The sequence below is a fragment of the Bombina bombina genome, chromosome 12, assembly GCF_027579735.1.
Source record: "Bombina bombina isolate aBomBom1 chromosome 12, aBomBom1.pri, whole genome shotgun sequence".
NCBI classification, from domain to species: Eukaryota; Metazoa; Chordata; class Amphibia; order Anura; family Bombinatoridae; genus Bombina; species Bombina bombina.
Genome location: NC_069510.1, coordinates 3558426 through 3584317, shown reverse-complemented (window position 1 = coordinate 3584317; position 25892 = coordinate 3558426). Strand labels below are relative to the sequence as shown.

Sequence of the window (25892 nt, the reverse complement as noted above, 5' to 3'; positions counted from 1 at the left end):
TTTGTAGAAAGCCAAACCAGTACTGAAACGAGAATCAGCAGAGGTAATGGTATATATAAGAGTATATCGTCGATCTGAAAAGGGAGGTAAGAGATGAATCTCTACGACCGATAACAGAGAACCTATGAAATAGACCCCGTAGAAGGAGATCACTGCATTCAAATAGGCAATACTCTCCTCACATCCCTCTGACATTCACTGCACGCTGAGAGGAAAACCGGGCTCCAACTTGCTGCGGAGCGCATATCAACGTAGAATCTAGCACAAACTTACTTCACCACCTCCATCGGAGGCAAAGTTTGTAAAAACTGAATTGTGGGTGTGGTGAGGGGTGTATTTATAGGCATTTTGAGGTTTGGGAAACTTTGCCCCTCCTGGTAGGAATGTATATCCCATACGTCACTAGCTCATGGACTCTTGCTAATTACATGAAAGAAAATATGTCTACATAATCTGATACCCTTCTAGAGGGACAGGTCTATCACTAATAAATACATGTAATAATATGTCTACATAATCTGATACCCTTCTAGAGAGACAGGTCTAGTACTAATAAATACATGTAATAATATGTCTACATAATCTGATACCCTTCTAGAGGGACAGGTTTATCACTAATAAATACATGTAATAATATGTCTACATAATCTGATGCCCTTCTAGAGGGACAGGTCTATCACTAATAAATACATGTAATAATATGTCTACATAATCTGACACCCTTCTAGAGGGACAGGTCTAGTACTAATAAATACATGTAATAATATGTCTACATAATCTGATACCCTTCTAGAGGGACAGGTCTATCACTAATAAATACATGTAATATGTCTACATAATCTGATGCCCTTCTAGAGGGACAGGTCTATCACTAATAAATACATGTAATAATATGTCTACATAATCTGATACCCTTCTAGAGGGACAGGTCTATCACTAATAAATACATGTAATATGTCTACATAATCTGATACCCTTCTAGAGGGACAGGTCTATCACTAATAAATACATGTAATATGTCTACATAATCTGATGCCCTTCTAGAGGGACAGGTCTATCACTAATAAATACATGTAATAATATGTCTACATAATCTGATACCCTTCTAGAGGGACAGGTCTATCACTAATAAATACAATACATGTAATAATATATCTACATAATCTGACACCCTTCTAGAGGGACAGGTCTAGTACTAATAAATACATGTAATAATATGTCTACATAATCTGACACCCTTCTAGAGGGACAGGTCTATCACTAATAAATACATGTAATAATATATCTACATTATCTGATACCCTTCTAGAGGGACAGGTGTAGTACTAATAAATACATGTAATAATATGTCTACATAATCTGATACCCTTCTAGAGAGACAGGTCTATCACTAATAAATACATGTAATATGTCTACATAATCTGATACCCTTCTAGAGGGACAGGTCTAGTACTAATAAATACATGTAATAATATGTCTACATAATCTGATACCCTTCTAGAGGGACAGGTCTAGTACTAATAAATACAAGTAATATGTCTACATAATCTGATACCCTTCTAGAGGGACAGGTCTATCACTAATAAATACATGTAATAATATATCTACATAATCTGATACCCTTCTAGAGGGACAGGTCTATCACTAATAAATACATGTAATAATATATCTACATAATCTGATACCCTTCTAGAGGGACAGGTCTATCGCTAATAAATACATGTAATAATATATCTACATAATCTGATAACCTTCTAGAGGGACAGGTCTATCACTAATAAATACATGTAATAATATATCTACATAATCTGATACCCTTCTAGAGGGACAGGTCTATCACTAATAAATACATGTAATACTATGTCTACATAATCTGATACCCTTCTAGAGGGACAGGTCTATCACTAATAAATACATGTAATATGTCTACATAATCTGATACCCTTCTAGAGGGACAGGTCTATCACTAATAAATACATGTAATACTATGTCTACATAATCTGATACCCTTCTTGGAGTGCGCTGTAATATGTCTACATAATCTGATACCCTTCTAGAGGGACAGGTCTAGTACTAATAAATACAAGTAATATGTCTACATAATCTGATACCCTTCTAGAGGGACAGGTCTATCACTAATAAATACATGTAATAATATATCTACATAATCTGATACCCTTCTAGAGGGACAGGTCTATCACTAATAAATACATGTAATAATATATCTACATAATCTGATACCCTTCTAGAGGGACAGGTCTATCGCTAATAAATACATGTAATAATATATCTACATAATCTGATAACCTTCTAGAGGGACAGGTCTATCACTAATAAATACATGTAATATGTCTACATAATCTGATACCCTTCTAGAGGGACAGGTCTATCACTAATAAATACATGTAATAATATGTCTACATAATCTGATAACCTTCTAGAGGGACAGGTCTATCACTAATAAATACATGTAATAATATATCTACATAATCTGATACCCTTCTAGAGGGACAGGTCTATCACTAATAAATACATGTAATACTATGTCTACATAATCTGATACCCTTCTAGAGGGACAGGTCTATCACTAATAAATACATGTAATAATATATCTACATAATCTGATACCCTTCTAGAGGGACAGGTCTATCACTAATAAATACATGTAATAATATGTCTACATAATCTGATACCCTTCTAGAGGGACAGGTCTATCACTAATAAATACATGTAATAATATGTCTACATAATCTGATACCCTTCTTGGAGTGCGCTGTATATAGCGATAGATTACATGCTGTTATGTAGGCACGTGCGTGGTACAAACCCTGGCTGTCTTTATGATCTCAGTAAAGTTGTCCATGATGGATTTAATGTCGTCTTTTAACCTCTTGTTGTATGACTGAAGGAGAGTCTCCTTGCTCTGCGGCAAAACACGCTGCTGAGACATGTCTGAACCAGATGAATACTAGCGCAAAACGGGAGAAACAGGCATCAGCATATATTGTGTATTAAAGGGACATAAAACTTACAGTATAATTCCCTATCACATATTTCATTACCTAAACTAAAAACACTTAATGTACTTTTTATTCTATTCTACATGCTTTTACAGTAATTAAGTCATGGAAAGTACAATTCCTGCTGCCCCAAAAAGAGATGTTTAAAGACCAATGTATACTGTGCAGAGATAAACATTTATTGTGCGTGCAGACATTTTGTAATGTGTCACTTAATTGCTGATAGATACTGTGCATATATAAACATTTATTGCGCATGCAGACCTTATGTAATGTGTCACTTAATTGCTGATAGATACTGTGCATATATAAACCTTTATTGCGCATGCAGACCTTATGTAATGGGTCACTTAATTACTGATATATACTGTGCATATGTAAACATTTATTGTGTGTGCAGACATTTTGTAATGTGTCACTTAATTACTGATATATACTGTGCATTTATAAACATTTATTGTATGTACAGACCGTATGTAATGTGTCACTTAATTGCTGATAGATACTGTGCATATATAAACATTTATTGTGTGTGCAGACCTTATGTAATGTGTCACTTAATTACTGATATATACTGTGCATTTATAAACATTTATTGTATGTACAGACCGTATGTAATGTGTCACTTAATTGCTGATAGATACTGTGCATACATAAAACATTTATTGTGCGTGCAGACCTTATGGAATGTGTCACTTAATTGCTGAAAGATACCGTGTATATATATAAACATTTATTGCGCGTGCAGACCTTATGTAATGTGTCACTTAATTGCTGATAGATACTGTGCATATATAAAACATTTATTGTGCGTGCAGACCTTATGTAATGTGTCACTTAATTACTGATAGATACTGTGCATATATAAAACATTTATTGCGCGTGCAGACCTTATGTAATGTGTCACTTAATTGCTGATAGATACTGTGCATATATAAAACATTTATTGTGCGTGCAGACCTTATGTAATGTGTCACTTAATTACTGATATATACTGTGCATATATAAACATTTATTGTGTGTGCAGACCTTATGTAATGTGTCACTTAATTGCTGATAGATACTGTGCATATATAAAACATTTATTGTGCGTGCAGACCTTATGTAATGGGTCACTTAATTGCTGAAAGATACTGTGCATATATAAACATTTATTGTGCGTGCAGACCTTATGTAATGGGTCACTTAATTGCTGATATATACTGTGCATATATAAACATTTATTGTGCGTGCAGACATTTTGCAATGTGTCACTTAATTACTGATAAATACAGTGTATATATAAACATTTATTGCGCATGCAGACCTTATGTAATGTGTCACTTAATTGCTGATAGATACTGTGCATATATAAACATTTATTGTGTGTGCAGACCTTATGTAATGTGACATATAATTACTGATATATACTGTGCATATATAAACATTTATTGTGTGTGCAGACCTTTTGTAATGCAGCACTTAATTACTGATATAAACTGTGTATATATAAACATTTATTGCGCATGCAGACCTTATGTAATGTGTCACTTAATTGCTGATAGATACTGTGCATATATAAAACATTTATTGTGTGTGCAGACCTTATGTAATGTGTCACTTAATTGCTGAAAGATACTGTGCATATATAAAACATTTATTGTGTGTGCAGACCTTATGTAATGTGTCACTTAATTGCTGAAAGATACTGTGCATATATAAAACATTTATTGTGTGTGCAGACCTTATGTAATGTGTCACTTAACTGCTGATAGATACTGTGCATATATAAAACATTTATTGTGCGTGCAGACCTTTAGTAATGTGGCAAATAATTGCTGATAGATACTGTGCATATATAAAACATTTATTGTGCGTGCAGACCTTATGGAATGTGTCACTTAATTGCTGATAGATACTGTGCATATATAAACATTTATTGTGTGTGCAGACCTTATGTAATGTGACATATAATTACTGATATATACTGTGCATATATAAACATTTATTGCGCGTGCAGACCTTATGTAATGTGTCACTTAATTGCTGATAGATACTGTGCATATATAAAACATTTATTGTGCATGCAGACCTTATGTAATGTGTCACTTAATTGCTGATATATACTGTGCATATATAAAACATTTATTGTGCGTGCAGACCTTATGTAATGGGTCACTTAATTGCTGAAAGATACTGTGCATATATAATTATTTGTGTACAGACCTTTTGTAATGAGACACTTAATTGCCGATATATACTGTGTACCGACTTTTGTGATGAAGTGCTTAATTACTGATATATACTGTGTATAAATATGTATTTTGTGTGTAGACCTTGTGCATTGCAGCACTTAATTACTGATATATATACTGTGCATATATAAACATTTTTATGTGCAGACCTTTTGTAATGAAGTGCTTAATTACTGATATATACTGTGTATATATAAATATGTATTTTGTGTGTAGACCTTGTGCATTGCAGCACTTCATTACTGATATATATATTGTGCATATATAAACATTTTTATGTGCAGACCTTTTGTAATGAAGTGCTTAAAGTGAAGGTCCATTTTGATGAATTAGTGCCCGGTTCTTAATAAACCTATTAAAAACAAGGGCACTTTAATTCTTCAAAAACTTACCTTTTAATCCTGAATGCCGCTCCAGCGATTCCCCCGGCCGTCGAAAGCTTCTGCAGACGTCAGGAATGACGAATTAGGCTTCCTCCAATCACAGCTCCCCCCCGCCGGAGGAGGAATCTCGGCCTGATGCAACGACGGGCGGAGGAAGAGCTGGAGCGGCTGCCAGGATTAAAAGGTAAGTTTTTGGAAAAAAACAGTGAAATGTCAATTTTGATTAATTAAAGTGCCCTTGTTTTTAATAGGTTTATTAAAAACCGGGCACTAATTCATCAAAATGGACCTTCACTTTAATTGCTGGTATATACTGTGTAGAGACATTTTGTAATACAGCACCTAATTGCCGGTATATACTGTGTAGAGACATTTTGTAATACAGCACCTAATTGCCGGTATATACTGTGTAGAGACATTTTGTAATACAGCACCTAATTGCCGGTATATACTGTGTAGAGACATTTTGTAATACAGCACCTAATTGCCGGTATATACTGTGTAGAGACATTTTGTAATACAGCACCTAATTGCCGGTATATACTGTGTAGAGACATTTTGTAATACAGCACCTAATTGCCGGTATATACTGTGTAGAGACATTTTGTAATACAGCACCTAATTGCCGGTATATACTGTGTAGAGACATTTTGTAATACAGCACCTAATTGCCGGTATATACTGTGTAGAGACATTTTGTAATACAGCACCTAATTGCCGGTATATACTGTGTAGAGACATTTTGTAATACAGCACCTAATTGCCGGTATATACTGTGTAGAGACATTTTGTAATACAGCACCTAATTGCCGGTATATACTGTGTAGAGACATTTTGTAATACAGCACCTAATTGCCGGTATATACTGTGTAGAGACATTTTGTAATACAGCACCTAATTGCCGGTATATACTGTGTAGAGACATTTTGTAATACAGCACCTAATTGCCGGTATATACTGTGTAGAGACATTTTGTAATACAGCACCTAATTGCCGGTATATACTGTGTAGAGACATTTTGTAATACAGCACCTAATTGCCGGTATATACTGTGTAGAGACATTTTGTAATACAGCACCTAATTGCCGGTATATAGTGTGCATTAATTTTCGGAAGAATCAGTGGAAGCCTGTGAGGTTTTCTAGCCAACCAGCAATCACACACACTATAACCACACAGTATCACACAATATAACCACAGTATCTTTCTCACACACACACTATATAACCACACAGTATCACACAATATAACCACAGTATCTTTCTCACACACACACTATATAACCACACAGTATCACTCTCACACACACACACACACTATATAACCACACAGTATCTCTCTCACACACACACTATATAACCACACAGTATCTCTCTCACACACACACTATATAACCACACAGAATCACTCTCACACACACACACACTATATAACCACACAGTATCTCTCTCACACACACACTATATAACCACACAGTATCTCTCTCACACACACACTATATAACCACACAGTATCTCTCTCACACACACACACTATATAACCACACAGTATCTCTCTCACACACACACACTATATAACCACACAGTATCTCTCTCACACACACACACTATATAACCACACAGTATCTCTCTCACACACACACTATATAACCACACAGTATCTCTCTCACACACACACTATATAACCACACAGTATCACTCTCACACACACACTATATAACCATACAGTATCTCTCTCACACACACACACTATATAACCACACAGTATCACTCTCACACACACACACTATATAACCACACAGTATCTCTCTCACACACACACTATATAACCACACAGTATCACTCTCACACACACACACTATATAACCACACAGTATCACTCTCACACACACACACTATATAACCACACAGTATCTCTCTCACACACACACTATATAACCACACAGTATCTCTCTCACACACACACTATATAACCACACAGTATCACTCTCTCACACACACACTATATAACCACACAGTATCTCTCTCTCACACACACACTATATAACCACACAGTATCTCTCTCACACACACACTATATAACCATACAGTATCTCTCTCACACACACACTATATAACCATACAGTATCTCTCTCTCACACACACACTATATAACCACACAGTATCTCTCTCACACACACACTATATAACCACACAGTATCTCTCTCACACACACACACTATATAACCACACAGTATCTCTCTCACACACACACTATATAACCACACAGTATCTCTCTCACACACACACTATATAACCACACAGTATCTCTCTCTCACACACACTATATAACCACACAGTATCTCTCTCACACACACACTATATAACCACACAGTATCTCTCTCTCACACACACTATATAACCACACAGTATCTCTCTCACACACACACACTATATAACCACACAGTATCTCTCTCACACACACACTATATAACCACACAGTATCTCTCTCACACACACACTATATAACCACACAGTATCTCTCTCTCACACACACACTATATAACCACACAGTATCTCTCTCACACACACACACACACACTATAACCACACAGTATCTCTCTCACACACACACTATATAACCACACAGTATCTCTCTCTCACACACACTATATAACCACACAGTATCTCTCTCACACACACACTATATAACCACACAGTATCTCTCTCTCACACACACTATATAACCACACAGTATCTCTCTCACACACACACACTATATAACCACACAGTATCTCTCTCACACACACACTATATAACCACACAGTATCTCTCTCACACACACACTATATAACCACACAGTATCTCTCTCTCACACACACACTATATAACCACACAGTATCTCTCTCACACACACACACACACACTATAACCACACAGTATCTCTCACACACACACACACACACTATATAACCGCACAGTATCTCTCTCACACACACACACACTATATAACCACACAGTATCTCTCTCACACACACACACTATATAACCACACAGTATCTCTCTCACACACACACACACTATATAACCACACAGTATCTCTCTCACACACACACACACAATATAACCACACAGTATCTCTCTCACACACACACACACTATATAACCGCACAGTATCTCTCTCACACACACACACACTATATAACCACACAGTATCTCTCTCACACACACACACACTATATAACCACACAGTATCTCTCTCACACACACACACACACACTATATAACCACACAGTATCTCTCTCTCACACACACACTATATAACCATACAGTATCTCTCTCACACACACTATATAACCACACAGTATCTCTCTCACACACACACACACTATATAACCACACAGTATCTCTCTCTCACACACACACTATATAACCATACAGTATCTCTCTCACACACACACTATATAACCACACAGTATCTCTCATACACACACACTCACACTATATAACTACACAGTATCTCTCTCTCTCACACACACACTCACACTATATAACCACACAGTATCTCTCACACACACACACACTCACACTATATAACCACACAGTATCTCTCTCACACACACACTATATAACCACACAGTATCTCACACACACACACACTATATAACCACACAGTATCTCACACACACTATATAACCACACAGTATCTCTCACACACACACACACTATATAACCACACAGTATCTCTCACACACACACACACTATATAACCACACAGTATCTCTCTCTCACACACACACTATATAACCACACAGTATCTCTCTCACACACACACTATATAACCACACAGTATCTCTCTCACACACACACACTATATAACCACACAGTATCTCTCTCACACACACACTATATAACCACAAAGTATCTCTCTCACACACACACTATATAACCACACAGTATCTCTCTCACACACACACACTATATAACCACACAGTATCTCTCTCTCACACACACACTATATAACCATACAGTATCTCTCTCACACACACACTATATAACCACACAGTATCTCTCTCACACACACACACACTATATAACCACACAGTATCTCTCTCTCACACACACACTATATAACCATACAGTATCTCTCTCACACACACACTATATAACCACACAGTATCTCTCATACACACACACTCACACTATATAACTACACAGTATCTCTCTCTCTCACACACACACACACTCACACTATATAACCACACAGTATCTCTCACACACACACACACACACTCACACTATATAACCACACAGTATCTCTCTCACACACACACTATATAACCACACAGTATCTCTCATACACACACTATATAACCACACAGTATCTCTCTCACACACACACTATATAACCACACAGTATCTCTCATACACACACTATATAACCACACAGTATCTCTCTCACACACACACTATATAACCACACAGTATCTCTCATACACACACTATATAACCACACAGTATCTCTCTCACACACACACTATATAACCACACAGTATCTCTCACACACACACTATATAACCACACAGTATCTCTCTCACACACACACTATATAACCATACAGTATCTCTCTCACACACACACTATATAACCACACAGTATCTCTCACACACACACTATATAACCACACAGTATCTCTCACACACACACTATATAACCACACAGTATCTCTCACACACACACTATATAACCATACAGTATCTCTCTCACACACACACTATATAACCACACAGTATCTCTCTCTCACACACACACTATATAACCATACAGTATCTCTCTCACACACACACACTATATAACCACACAGTATCTCTCTCACACACACACTATATAACCACAAAGTATCTCTCTCACACACACACTATATAACTACACAGTATCTCTCTCACACACACACTATATAACCACAAAGTATCTCTCTCACACACACACTATATAACTACACAGTATCTCTCTCACACACACACTATATAACTACACAGTATCTCTCTCACACACACACTATATAACCACACAGTATCTCTCTCACACACACACTATATAACCACAAAGTATCTCTCTCACACACACACTATATAACTACACAGTATCTCTCTCTCTCACACACACACTATATAACCACACAGTATCTCTCTCTCACACACACACTATATAACCATACAGTATCTCTCTCACACACACACTATATAACCACACAGTATCTCTCTCACACACACACTATATAACCACAAAGTATCTCTCTCACACACACACTATATAACTACACAGTATCTCTCTCTCTCACACACACACTATATAACCACACAGTATCTCTCATACACACACACTCACACTATATAACTACACAGTATCTCTCTCTCTCTCACACACACACACTCACACTATATAACCACACAGTATCTCTCACACACACATACTATATAACCACACAGTATCTCTAACATCGCATCCGGATGCGGGATAGTGTACCGTATGGGGAGCAAATAGACAATGATTTTTGTAACACTAAATATAAGCCCCATATGTGGAATGGCTATATTGACAAGCGGTTCCTCTAGACGCACATAGTTATGGTTATGTTTATTTTTACTCCCCCCCCCCCCTTTTTTCTGTTGTAAATTTCTTTGAAAATAATACATATACACATATAAATCTATCGGCACTTAGTCATCAACTCTGTGCCGCGCTTGAAACATAGCAAGTTTTCTATTGGATTAGAAACAAACTCCTCAGACCCCCGCACCCTCCAATTAACAACTACCAGGACCACACGCCCACTTTTTTGATTCACTATAAAATAACGTACAGGACCGGCGTTTTTCCCTATTAAACCTCTGATGAAGAAGTAATCACTCTGAGAAAACACTTCGAAATGCGTAAGGCGGTTTTCTTATGGGCTACCCAGTCCTGGTAGTTCTTTCATGATACATTGGTTGTCCGAACAGTGTGAATTAACATTGTGATTCAACATCGTTTTTACGCTACACATACCTCATTTGCTGAGGTTCCTTCTAGTAAGCACATTTCCAAAGGAATCATATATGTGTATATTTTATTTGCTAATAAAAAAACAGTATTACACTATTAGTGTTCCTTTCTGTTTTATGCTTTTACCCCTGTGGAAGCACCGTACAGTGTCATAAGTCTATCCTGGGAGAGACGGAAGTTACTTTCCAAGACGAGACCTAGAGCTCCCTGCCGTACTCTACAAAGAAACAAAGGAGTTTACTAGTGGGCGATGCACTTACCTCATTAGATTGAGGTGAAATCTGGTCAGTACCCATCTTTTAACCAGACACGGATATGAAGATTTTAAAGAATCTATTTGCACATCTAAAAAGACAGACTGTCTGATTTCCTTTTCGGCATTCTTATACTGAAAGTTATTACTAACATCTGGAATAAGACTTTTTTATATATTGTTTTACATCATTTGTTTCAATTGTGTCTCCTCAGAGAGAAACGGACATTTTCTATTCTCTGTGTTTTATTTTAACTCTTGGATGAATTCCAATTGAAGCCATTTATTGATGTATATATATTTCTATTTAATGTATTGCCGGTATAACATGGTATTAAATGTATATGTATATAATTTCTGTAATACACCACATACAAAACATCCATTGTTATAATAATATATCCACAGTTCCTATATATACTGTGGAGTAGCGTCTCTGGATACTTATAGGAGATTATATAGATTTGGTCTGATGCGCTTTAACCACAATCCTTTTTCTATCTTTAATTTTTATTGGGAAGTTTAATAGGGCTATTACTTCCCCTTTGCGGTATAGCAACTTTGACCCTTACATTTAGCTACTTGGTATTATAGATATATATTTTTGCCTATAAATATAGACAATCTGAAGCCTAGATTTTGTGGCTTGGATGGCGCTTATATGCAAATATAAGTATTATTTGGCAAATTGTGGATAATAAAATTGTTAGAATCAACCCTGAATTATATATGCATGACTTGGAATTTATGTATTTAAACAATTAAAATCCACAACTCATATGTATTGTAACAGACGAGAAGTTCATATAAAATATAATATATAAGATGATGTAGACAGGTGTGGGATCTTCTCCTATATATCCCCAACTCAGATGTGCACTTACCTCATATGATTGAGGGTTTTTGAAGTAAGGATGATTCGTGTCAGCGAAAGAATGGCACCTCCTGGAGTATGGAAACTGTATCTCCCCCTGATGTCAGTTGTGAAGAACTCTGTGTTAGCACCTGGTTGTCAAACTCCCGGTCATATCTTAAGCAGCAGGTCCTGACATTCTTTTGTCAGGACCTGCTGCTTGAGATATGACCGGGAGTTTTCATTTGAACCTGCACACAAGCTGTGAAGCAAGATTGACAACCAGGTGCTAACACAGAGTTCTTCACAACTGACATCAGGGGGAGATACAGTTTCCATACTCCAGGAGGTGCCATTCTTTCGCTGACACGAATCATCCTTACTTCAAAAACCCTCAATCATATGAGGTAAGTGCACATCTGAGTTGGGGATATATAGGAGAAGATCTCACACCTGTCTACATCATCTTACATATTATATTTTATATGAACTTCTCGTCTGTTACAATACATATGAGTTGTGGATTTTAATTGTTTAAATACATAAATTCCAAGTCATGCATATATAATTCAGGGTTGATTCTAACAATTTTATTATCCACAATTTGCCAAATAATACTTATATTTGCATATAAGCGCCATCCAGGCCACTTTTTTTTATTCATCCTTGAAAATAATCTGGGCTGGCAGCTATATACAAGTATTAATATACTACTTTTTCAGAGAGAAGAGGAGAGAGAGAAAAAAAAGAGAGAGAGAAAAAAAAAAGAGAGAGAGAGAGAAAAAAAAGAGAGAAAAAAAAGAGAAAGAGAGAGAGAGAGAGAGAGAAGAGAGAAAGAGAGAGAGAGGAGAGAGAGAGAGAGAGAGAGAGAGAGAGAGAGAGAGAGAGAGAGAGAGGAGAGAGAGAGAGAGAGAGAGAGAGAGAGAGAGAGAGAGAGAGAGAGAAGAGAGAAAGAGAGAGAGAGAGAGAGAGAGAGAGAGAGAGAGAGAAGAGAGAGAGAGGAGAGAGAGAGAGAGAAGAGAGAAAGAGGAGAGAGAGAGAGAGAGAGAGAAGAGAGAAAGAGAGAAGAGAGAGAGAGAAGAGAGAAAGAGGAGAGAGAGAGAGAGAGAGAGAAGAGAGAAAGAGAGAAGAGAGAGAGAGAAGAGAGAAAGAGAGAGAGAGAGAGAGAGAAGAGAGAAAGAAAAAGAGAGAAAGAGAGAGAAAGAGAGAGAAAGAGAGAGAAAGAGAGAGAAAAAGAGAGAAAAAGAGAGAAAAAGAGAGAAAGAGAGAGAAAGAGAGAGAAAGAGAGAGAAAGAGAGAAAGAGAGAGAAAGAGAGAGAAAGAGAGAGAAAGAGAGAGAAAGAGAGAAAGAGAGAGAAAGAGAGAAAGAGAGAGAAAAAGAGAGAAAGAGAGAAAAAGAGAGAAAAAGAGAGAGAAAGAGAGAAAAAGAGAGAAAAAGAGAGAGAAAGAGAGAGAAAGAGAGAAAAAGAGAGAAAAAGAGAGAAAAAGAGAGAAAAAGAGAGAAAAAGAGAGAAAAAGAGAGAAAAAGAGAGAAAAAGAGAGAAAAAGAGAGAAAAAGAGAGAAAAAGAGAGAAAGAGAGAGAAAAAGAGAGAGAAAGAGAGAGAAAAAGAGAGAGAAAGAGAGAAAAAGAGAGAAAAAGAGAGAGAAAGAGAGAAAAAGAGAGAAAAAGAGAGAGAAAGAGAGAAAAAGAGAGAAAAAGAGAGAAAAAGAGAGAAAAAGAGAGAAAAAGAGAGAAAAAGAGAGAAAAAGAGAGAAAAAGAGAGAAAAAGAGAGAAAAAGAGAGAGAAAGAGAGAGAAAGAGAGAGAAAGAGAGAAAAAGAGAGAGAAGAGGAGAGAAAGAGAGAAAAAGAGAGAAAAAGAGAAAGAGAAAGAGAGAAAGAGAGAAAAAGAGAAAGAGAGAAAGAGAAAGAGAGAAAGAGAAAGAGAGAACAAAATATATCACACACACAGTATATATATATATATATATATATATATATCACATACACAATATATATCACACACACAGTATATATATATATATATATATATATATATCACATACACAATATATATCACACACACAGTATATATATATATATATATATATATATATATATATATCACACACACACACACACATACATAATATATCTATATCTTTATTTGTATACCATATCAAAGTACAACTCCACTGTAGGCAGGGCAAAAATAACAACTGAAAAGATAAATAGTAAAAAAAAAAAACTTTAAAGGCATTCACAATTGACATATGAATGTTGAATACTTAGGTGTACAACATAGATCTCTATCATGGAAAATACTAAACCGTTTCAGAAAGGGGAACAATCTAGAGAGGTATTTATAGGTTACACATATCTTAAAACTGCATAATAAACTTCCTGTATGACTTATAGCAAATTAAGTAATTGTATGGTAAGTTTTCTAAACAAAATTAATAAAAACAAACATTTTTTAACCTCTTAAGGATATATGACGGAATTTTTCCGTCATAAAACAATTGAGCAAACTGAAAGCTGTGTCCTTAAAGGGTTAAATATAAAAAAATCTTTTTTTATAACCAAGTACTTTTTGGAGTCTCTTCGAAACGTTTGCTACTTTTGCATACCAAGATATCTTGAAGCTAACACACCTGGGAGACAAATGGTTATGTGCGCTGGGCCACTATAATAGTCCAGTCTGTCATTTGCACCATTGGGTGCTGCTCTAAACGCGAGTCCCCTTATGCCCCCGGGTGGTTGTACGGGTTAAGAATATCTCACTGATTTGCACTAAGAGTCGCCCTTCTTTCCTTTCCAGGATTTCTGAATCCTGCATTGATTCTGGAAGGAGCAGCCCATCTCGGTGCACAGTTTGCTGGGACCCTGCAGGTTCTCAGACCATATTTCTAGGCATTATCTTCTTATATTATGAGTATACTTTTACAAATATCGCTATATCATACCTAGGGTTGACACCTCGGCCATGTTTTTTTCTGGACACTTATGAGTTACACATGCTGCAGGGACGAACATGAATAATGCTGTCCAGCAGCGCAGTGCATGTTTCCCTCTGAACACCCTGCAGCATGTGTAACTCATAAGTGTCCAGGAAATCATGGCCGAGGTGGCAACCCTAATCATACCATTAATTACACTAGGAGGCGCCCTTTTCTTTTTTCTTCTAATGCCTATACAAATGCCCTTTTCAGGGCAATGGGTAGCTTAGGTTATTTTAGATAGTTTTTTTGGAGAGGTTGGTTGGGTGGGTTGGTACAGGTAAAAGAGCTGATATCTTTGGGGCAATGCCCCACAAAAGGCCATTTTAAAGGGCAATTTCTAGTTTATTGGAGGCTAGGGTTTTTTTTTTTATTTTGATACGGCTATCAGATTAGGTGTAAAAAAAAATATTTTTGATAAAAAAATATTTTTTTCGTAATTTAGTGTGTTTTTTTTTTAAATGTAGTACTTTTAATAATGTTTAATAGTATATTTAATTAATTTTAGTAGGGTTAGGTTTTTTTTTTAATATGTAATTTAGTTTATTTAATTTGTAGTTTAATTTAATTGTAGTATAATAGTTAGGGTAGGTTAATTAACATAGAAACATAGATATTGACAGCAGATAAGAGCCATAGGCCCAGCAAGTCTGCCCGATATTACCTAACAGTATAAACTTATCTAGTTTGTAGGATAGCCTTATGCTTGTCCCATGCATTTTTAAAGTCCCCCACAGTGTTTGTTGCTACTACCTCTTGAGAAAGTTTATTCCATAAATCAATCACTCTTTCTGTAAAGAAGCTTCCTCAAATTACACCTGAATCTACTGCCCTTCAGCTTGAGATCATGACCCCTTGTTCTTGAATTTTCCATTTTATGTAAAATACCCACAGCCTCAGTTTTACTAAGCCCTTTAACGTACTTCAACGTTGCTAATAAATCACCTCTTTCCCTTCTCTCCTCTAAGCTATACATGATTAGGTCATTGAGCCTATCCTGGCAAGTTTTATTTTTTAGACCATGTACCATTTTGGTAGCCCTCCTTTGCACAGATTCAAGTTTGTTAATATCCTTCTGAAGATATGGCCTCCAGAATGGCACACAATATTCAAGATGAGGCCTAACTAATGATCTATAAAGTGGCATAAGAATCTTACTGTTTCTGCTGCAAATACCTCTACCAATACATCCAAGCATTCTGCTAGCCTTACTCGCTGCATTACTACATTGTTTACTAAGTTTTAAATCATCTGAAATAATAATTCCCAAGTCCTGTTCCTCATCTGTAACAGTCAGTAAAGTGTCATTGAGTCTGTAATTAACATTTGGATTTTTCTTCCCTAAATGCATTATTTTACACTTTGCTGTGTTAAACTTTAGATCCCAGTCGTTTGTCCAATCCTCCAATTGTTGTAAATCACTTCTCATTTTGTCTACCCCCCCTGGAACATCCACTCTGTTACAAATTTTTGTATCATCTGCAAACAGACATACTTTCCCCTGTAGCCCTTTGCTGATATTGCAGATAAAATATGTTAAACAAAACAGGCCCCAGAACTGACCACTGAGGAACACCACTAGTAACAGCCCCCTCTGCTGAATGAACTCCATTTACTAAGACACTTTGTTTTCTGTCCTTAAGCCAGCATTCCACCCAGTTCACAATTTTTGAATCTAGACCAAGGAGATACAGTTTGTGAATTAGTTTATTGTGTGGGACGGTGTCAAATGCTTTGCTGAAATCTAGATATGCTACATCAACTGCTCCACCCTTGTCTAATACTTTTGTTACATAATCAAAGAAGTCAATTAGATTAGTCTGACATGATCTCCCTGAAGTAAAACTATGCTGATTTTGGTCCTCTAAATTGTTTGTCTTTATGTAAGTCATAATTCTTTCTTTTAAATTAGTCTAAATTAGTTTATTTTAAAGGGCCATGATACCCAAATGTTGAAACACTTGAAAGTGATGCAGCATAGCTGTAAAAAGCCGACTAGAATATATCACCTTAACATCTCTATGTAAAAAAAAGAAAGATATTTTACCTCAAAAAGTTCCTCAGTAGCCACCTCCCATTATAAAGGACTTCTAAGCAGCAAATCAGTATGTCTGAACCGGAATAGCCGAAGGGATGAGCCTTGTGCACTCATGTTATTTCCCTATTCAGTTTAAGGAAGTTTACTATGAAATCTCATGAGATCACAGTAAAAGAGTTCATGACCTCAGCACTGTTGAAGCTGATTGGCTGCTGTTCATTTCTTCATTTTTTTCAACTTTTTCACCTGCAGCTGGGCAGCAGCCAAGTATAACTTTTTACACAGCACTTACTCTGCTGAGCTGAGGAAATTGAGAGGTAAAAACATAATTTATGCTTACCTGATAAATTCCTTTCTCCTGTAGTGTAGTCAGTCCACGGGTCATCATTACTTCTGGGATATTAACTCCTCCCCAACAGGAAGTGCAAGAGGATCACCCAAGCAGAGCTGCTATATAGCTCCTCCCCTCTACGTCACACCCAGTCATTCGACCGAGAACCAAACGAGAAAGGAGAAACTATAGGGTGCAGTGGTGACTGGAGTATAATTTAAAAATTTAGACCTGCCATAAAAAACAGGGCGGGCCGTGGACTGACTACACTACAGGAGAAAGGAATTTATCAGGTAAGCATAAATTATGTTTTCTCCTGTTAAGTGTAGTCAGTCCACGGGTCATCATTACTTCTGGGATACCAATACCAAAGCTAAAGTACACGGATGACGGGAGGGACAGGCAGGATCTTTATAGGGAAGGGACCACTGCCTGAAGAACCTTTCTCCCAAAAACAGCCTCCGAAGAAGCAAAAGTGTCAAATTTGTAAAATTTGTAAAAAGTATGAAGAGAAGACCAAGTTGCAGCCTTGCAAATCTGTTCAACAGATGCCTCATTCTTAAAGGCCCAAGTGGAAGCCACAGCTCTAGTAGAATGAGCTGTAATTCTTTCAGGAGGCTGCTGTCCAGCAGTCTCATAGGCTAAACGTATTATGCTACGAAGCCAAAAAGAGAGAGAGGTAGCAGAAGCTTTGGCGAAAATCTTTAGTTGCCTGTAAATAAAATTTCAGGGCACGAACTACATCCAGATTGTGTAGAAGTCGTTCCTTCTTTGAAGAAGGGTTAGGACACAATGATGGGACAACAATCTCCTGATTGATATTCCTATTAGTGACTACCTTAGGTAAGAACCCAGGTTTAGTACGCAGAACTACCTTGTCTGAATGAAAAATCAGATAAGGAGAATCACAATGTAAGGCCGATAACTCAGACTCTTCGAGCCGAGGAAATAGCCATTAAAAACAGAACTTTCCAAGATAACAATTTAATATCAATGGAATGAAGGGGTTCAAACGGAACACCCTGTAAAACGTTAAGAACTAAATTTAAGCTCCATGATGGAGCAACAGTTTTAAACACAGGCTTAATCCTGGCCAAAGTCTGGCAAAAAGCCTGGACGTCTGGAACTTCTGACAGACGTTTGTGTAAAAGAATGGACAGAGCTGAGATCTGTCCCTTTAAGGAACTAGCAGATAAACCCTTTTCTAAACCCTCTTGTAGAAAAGACAATATCCTAGGAATCCTAACCTTACTCCATGAGTAACTCTTGGATTCGCACCAATGTAAGTATTTACGCCATATTTTATGGTAAATCTTTCTGGTAACAGGTTTCCTAGCCTGTATTAAGGTATCAATTACTGACTCCGAAAATCCACGCTTTGATAAAATCAAGCGTTCAATTTCCAAGCAGTCAGCTTCAGAGAAATTAGATTTTGATGTCTGAAAGGACCCTGAATTAGAAGGTCCTGTCTCAGAGGCAGAGAGCAAGGTGGACAGGACGACATGTCCACTAGATCTGCATACCAGGTCCTGCGTGGCCACGCAGGCGCTATTAGAATCACCGATGCTCTCTCCTGTTTGATCCTGGCAACCAATCGAGGAAGCATCGGGAAGGGTGGAAACACATAGGCCATCCCGAAGGTCCAAGGTGCTGTCAAAGCATCTACCAGGACCGCTGCCGGGTCCCTGGACCTGGACCCGTAACAAGGAAGCTTGGCGTTCTGGCGAGACGCCATGAGATCTATCTCTGGTTTGCCCCAAAGTCGAAGTATTTGGGCAAAGACCTCCGGATGAAGTTCCCACTCCCCCGGATGAAAAGTCTGACGACTTAGGAAATCCGCCTCCCAGTTCTCCACTCCAGGAATGTGGATCGCTGACAGGTGGCAAGAGTGAGACTCTGCCCAGCGAATTATCTTTGATACTTCCATCATCGCTAGGGAGCTTCTTGTCCCTCCTTGATGGTTGATGTAAGCTACAGTCGTGATGTTGTCCGACTGAAACCTGATGAACCCCCGAGTTGTTAACTGAGGCCAAGCCAGAAGGGCATTGAGAACTGCTCTCAATTCCAGAATGTTTATTGGAAGGAGACTCTCCTCCTGAGTCCATGATCCCTGAGCCTTCAGGGAATTCCAGACAGCGCCCCAACCTAGTAGGCTGGCGTCTGTTACAATTGTCCAATCTGGTCTGCTGAATGGCATCCCCCTGGACAGATGTGGCCGAGAAAGCCACCATAGAAGAGAATTTCTGGTCTCTTGATCCAGATTCAGAGTAGGGGACAAATCTGAGTAATCCCCATTCCACTGACTTAGCATGCACAATTGCAGCGGTCTGAGATGTAGGCGTGCAAAGGGTACTATGTCCATTGCCGCTACCATTAAGCCGATTACCTCCATGCATTGAGCCACTGACGGGTGTTGAATGGAATGAAGGACACGGCAAGCATTTTGAAGCTTTGTTAACCTGTCTTCTGTCAGGTAGATCTTCATTTCTACAGAATCTATAAGAGTCCCCAAGAAGGGAACTCTTGTGAGTGGAAAGAGAGAACTTTTCTCTTCGTTCACCTTCCACCCATGCGACCTTAGAAATGCCAGTACTAACTCTGTATGAGACTTGGCAGTTTGAAAGCTTGACGCTTGTATCAGAATGTCGTCTAGGTACGGAGCCACCGAAATTCCTCGCGGTCTTAGTACCGCCAGAAGAGCGCCCAGAACCTTTGTGAAGATTCTCGGAGCCGTAGCCAATCCGAATGGAAGAGCTACAAACTGGTAATGCCTGTCTAGGAAGGCAAACCTTAGATACCAGTAATGATCTTTGTGAATCGGTATGTGAAGGTAAGCGTCCTTTAAATCCACTGTGGTCATGTACTGACCCTTTTGGATCATGGGTAAGATTGTCCGAATAGTTTCCATTTTGAACGATGGAACTCTTAGGAATTTGTTTAAGATCTTTAAATCCAAGATTGGTCTGAAGGTTCCTTCTTTCTTGGGAACCACAAACAGATTTGAGTAAAACCCCTGTCCGTGCTCCGACCGCGGAACCGGGTGGATCACTCCCATTAGCAAAAGATCTTGTACACAGCGTAGAAACGCCTCTTTCTTTATTTGGTTTGTTGACAACCTTGAAAGATGAAATCTCCCTTTTGGGGGAGAGATTTTGAAGTCCAGAAGATATCCCTGAGATATGATCTCTAACGCCCAGGGATCCTGGACATCTCTTGCCCAAGCCTGGGCGAAGAGAGAAAGTCTGCCCCCCACTATATCCGTTCCCGGATCGGGGGCCCTCAATTCATGCTGTCTTAGGGGCAGCAGCAGGTTTTCTGGCCTGCTTGCCCTGGTTCCAGGACTGGTTAGGTTTCCAGCCTTGTCTGTAGCGAGCAACAGCTCCTTCCTGTTTTGGTGCAGAGGAAGTTGATGCTGCTCCTGCCTTGAAGTTACGAAAGGCACGAAAATTAGACTGTCTAGCCCTAGGTTTGGCTCTGTCTTGAGGCAGGGCATGGCCTTTACCTCCTGTAATGTCAGCGATAATTTCTTTCAAACCGGGCCCGAATAAGGTCTGCCCTTTGAAAGGTATGTTAAGTAATTTAGATTTAGAAGTAACATCAGCTGACCAGGATTTTAGCCACAGTGCTCTACGTGCCTGAATGGCGAATCCGGAATTCTTAGCGGTAAGTTTAGTTAAATGTACTACGGCATCTGAAATAAATGAATTAGCTAGCTTAAGGGTTTTAAGCTTATTTGAAATCTCATCTATAGTTATTGAGTCAAGAGTCTCTTCCAGAGACTCGGACCAAAATGCGGCCTCAGCCGTGACAGACGCAATACATGCAAGGGGTTGCAATATAAAACCTTGTTGAACAAACATTTTCTTAAGGTAACCCTTTTTATCCATTGGATCTGAAAAGGCACAGCTATCCTCCACCGGGATAGTGGTACACTTAGCCAGAGTAGAAACCGCTCCCTCCACCTTAGGGACCATCTGCCATAAGTCCCGTGTGGTGGCGTCTATTGGAAACATTTTTCTAAATACAGGAGGGGGGGAAAAGGGTACACCGGGCCTATCCCACTCCTTAGTAATTATCTCTGTAAGCCTCTTAGGTATAGGAAATACGTCAGTACTCGCTGGTACTGCATAGTATCTATCCAGCCTACATAATTTCTCTGGGATTGCAACGGTGTTACAATCATTCAGAGCCGCTAATACCTCCCCTAGCAGTACACGGAGGTTTTCTAGTTTAAACTTAAAATTTGAAATGTCTGAATCCACTCTATTTGGATCAGACCAGTCACCTGCAGATTGAAGCTCTCCGTCCTCATGTTCTGCAAATTGTGACGCAGTATCTGACATGGCCCTATTATTATCAGCGCACTCTGTTCTCACCCCAGAGTGATCTCGCTTACCTCTAAGTTCTGGTAATTTAGACAAAACTTCAGTCATAACATTAGCCATGTCCTGTAGTGTGATTTGTAATGGCCGCCCTGAAGTACTCGGCGTTACAATATCACGCACCTCCCGAGCGGGAGATGCAGGTACTGACACGTGAGCAAAGTTAGTCGGCATAACTTCCCCCTCGTTGTTTGGTGAATGATGTTCAATTTGTACAGATTGACTTTTATTTAAAGTAGCATCAATGCAATTAGTACATAAATTTCTATTGGGCTCCACCTTGGCTTTTGCACATATAGCACAGAGATATTCCTCTGAGTCAGACATGTTTAACAAACTAGCAATTAAACTAGCAAGCTTGGAAATACTTTTCAACTCAATTTACAAGTAATATGAAAAACGCACTGTGCCTTTAAGAAGCACAGAAAAAAACTATGATAGTTGAATAACAATGAACCGGAGAAATTATAAAAACCAAATTTTTCCCGGTAAAGGCATAAATTTAGCAAAGGATTGCCCCCATTAGCAATGGATAACTAACCCTTAATAGCAGAAAAAAATGTACAAAATATAAACGTTTTTTATCACAGTCAAAGCACAATCTCACAGGTCTGCTGTGAGTGATTACCTCCCTCAAAATAATTTTTGAAGACCCTTGAGCTCTGTAGAGACGATCCGGATCATGCAGGGAGAGAAACAGACTTGTGACTGAATTTCTGATGCGTAGCAAAAGCGCCAAAATAGGCCCCTCCCCCTCACACACAGCAGTGAGGGAAGTTCAGTAAACTGTCTTAAATTAAAATAAACGACAGCCAAATGGAAAAACAGTGCCCAAAACAATTTTTCACCCAGTACCTCAGAGAATTAAACGATTTAACATGCCAGCAAAACGTTTAAAATCAAATATGAAATGTCATTAAACAGCCTGCTGCTAGACGTTCCCACTGCAAGTTAGGCTAAAAGATATATGCATATAGTATTATCCCAGTGAAGTGCCATTCCCCAGAATACTGAAGTGTAAACATATATACATAACAGCCTGATACCAGTTGCTACTACTGCATTTAAGGCTGAACTTACATTATACCGGTATTGGCAGTATTTTCTCAGTCAATTCCATTCCTCAGAAAATAATATACTGCAACATACCTCTTTGCAGGTGAACCTGCCCGCTGTCCCCTGATCTGAAGTTTACCTCACTCCACAGAATGGCCGAGAACAGCAAAATGAATCTTAGCTACGCCGGCTAAAATCATCCAAAAACTCAGGTAGATTCTTCTTCAAATTCTACCTGAGAAGGAACAACACACTCCGGTGCTGTTTTAAAATAACAAACTTTTGATTGAAGATATAAAATCTAAGTATAATCACCACAGTCCTCTTACACATCCTATCTATTAGTTGGGTGCAAGAGAATGACTGGGTGTGACGTAGAGGGGAGGAGCTATATAGCAGCTCTGCTTGGGTGATCCTCTTGCACTTCCTGTTGGGGAGGAGTTAATATCCCAGAAGTAATGATGACCCGTGGACTGACTACACTTAACAGGAGAAATATCTTTTTTACATAGAGATGCTCAGGTGATATTTTCCTGTCAGCTTTTTACAGTTATACTGCATCAGTTTCAAATGATTTAGCATATGAGTATTATGTCCCTTTAATTCTACAAGTAAGTTTTAATTTATTTGAAGATAGGGATGTTGTAACTTTAATTTAAAGTTAGGGGGTTGTTAGGTTTAGGGGTTAATAGCTTAATTTAGGTTTTTGCGATGTGGGGGCTGACGGTTTAGGGGTTAATAGGTTTAGTTAGTGGTGGTGATGTGGGAGGCCAGAGGTTTAGGGGTTAATACGTTTATTTAGGTTGCGGCAATGTCGGGGAGCGGCGGGATAGGGGTTAAACATTTTAGTATAGTGGCGGTGTTTAGTGACGTTAGAAATAAAGTTGGGAAAAACACGAATAGCAGCGTCATCGATGACTGTTGGTTAACAACAGTCCGATGCTCATCGCCCCATACTTGGTGCGCATGTTTTTGACTGCTTTTTATATAAATATGGAGATCGTATTGAGATCCGCGGCCGAGATGTTTGGCAATGTTAGGCAAGCGTATTGATGCCGACGAATGCAACATAGTTGACAGCTTGATAAATATCCCCCAGTATATTTACCCACGTTGAAAAGCTTCAAAGCAGGTTCTAAAATATGCCATGATTACTCCCCAGAATTATTATGCACAAAATCCTGAACAAAACGTCGGGCCTGTAAAAAAGCAAAAAAGTCTCTATACGATATATAAAAATTCTTGTTTTAATTTAGTAAAGGATTTACACGCCCTTAAATCTTTGTCTATAAATTGATATGCAAACTTTATTCCTTTCAGTGCCCAGTTTTTAAACATTTTAGAATCTAATGCTGGTGTAAAGTTAGGGTTGCCAATAATAGGAAAGTATTTAGAGAAGGATGAAATAATATCTAGAATTTCAAGTATTTTCTGCCATGCCACAATCACATTTTGTATAACAGGTAACTGTCTGATTTTATTAGGCCATTTGTCGGGAGTAGTATGGAGGAGTGCAACAAGAGAAAATGGTTGTATTAAAATTTCCTCAAAATGAAGTACTGCATAATAATCCGCTCCCACTAGCCAATCCAGTCCAATACATACTAAGTTATATACTTCAATATCTGGTAGTGTGAATCCCCCTTCAGCTCTAAAAAAAGGAAAGTTTTTTAAACGCGATAGTCCTCCGTTTCCCTCCCCATAGGAATTGTAGGGATAACTGTTTAAATGCAATTAAATCCTTTTTTTTAATCATAATTGGCAGATTTTGCATGAAATAAAGCAGCTTAGGGAATAACAGCATTTTTATTAGATTGATTTGACCAGTTTTGCCCATTTTTCCATATACTTTATTTTAAGAAAAATTGGTGGGTAGTTAAAATCATACCACTCAATATTTTTGGATAGTTTAATTCCTAAATATGTAAATTATTCCTTTACTTCTTTAAAAAGGGAAGTTTGATAGGAATCCTTATTTCTATTTAACAAATACATTTCTGTTTTCAGCAAATTAACTTTATAGCCTGAAAGGCACCAAAATCCTGTAGAATTTGGATTAATATTGGTGTATTTTTTTTTAGTATTTGTCATTAAAACTTATAGGTCATCAGCATATAATAACGTAGTCACCGTTCTTTTACCCAATTTAATCCCTTTCAGTTATTTCCTTAGTTGTATGGCAAGCGGCTCAAGGACCAGATTGAATAAATAGGGAGAAAGTGGACACCCCTGCCTTGATCCCTTATGCAACAGGAAGTGGTCTGAGGGAATATCAATAATAAGAGGCAAATGATGAGTTATAAATTAGGCGAATAAAATGCAGAAAGGGTCCTTAGACCCC

At 38.1% G+C, this 25892-nt stretch overlaps 1 protein-coding gene across 4 annotated transcripts in view; it reads right to left on the bottom strand.

The window, feature by feature from the left end:
- MED22 (mediator complex subunit 22) overlaps positions 1-25892 on the bottom strand; it is a 156960-nt gene that overhangs the window by 120728 nt on the left and 10340 nt on the right. For all 4 annotated transcript variants that reach the window (XM_053695761.1, XM_053695758.1, XM_053695759.1 and 1 more), the window contains exon 2: positions 2828-2968. In XM_053695761.1, the coding sequence (XP_053551736.1) occupies positions 2828-2950 (123 nt within the window). In that variant the 5' untranslated portion in view covers positions 2951-2968. The remainder of the gene's footprint in view (positions 1-2827; positions 2969-25892) is intronic.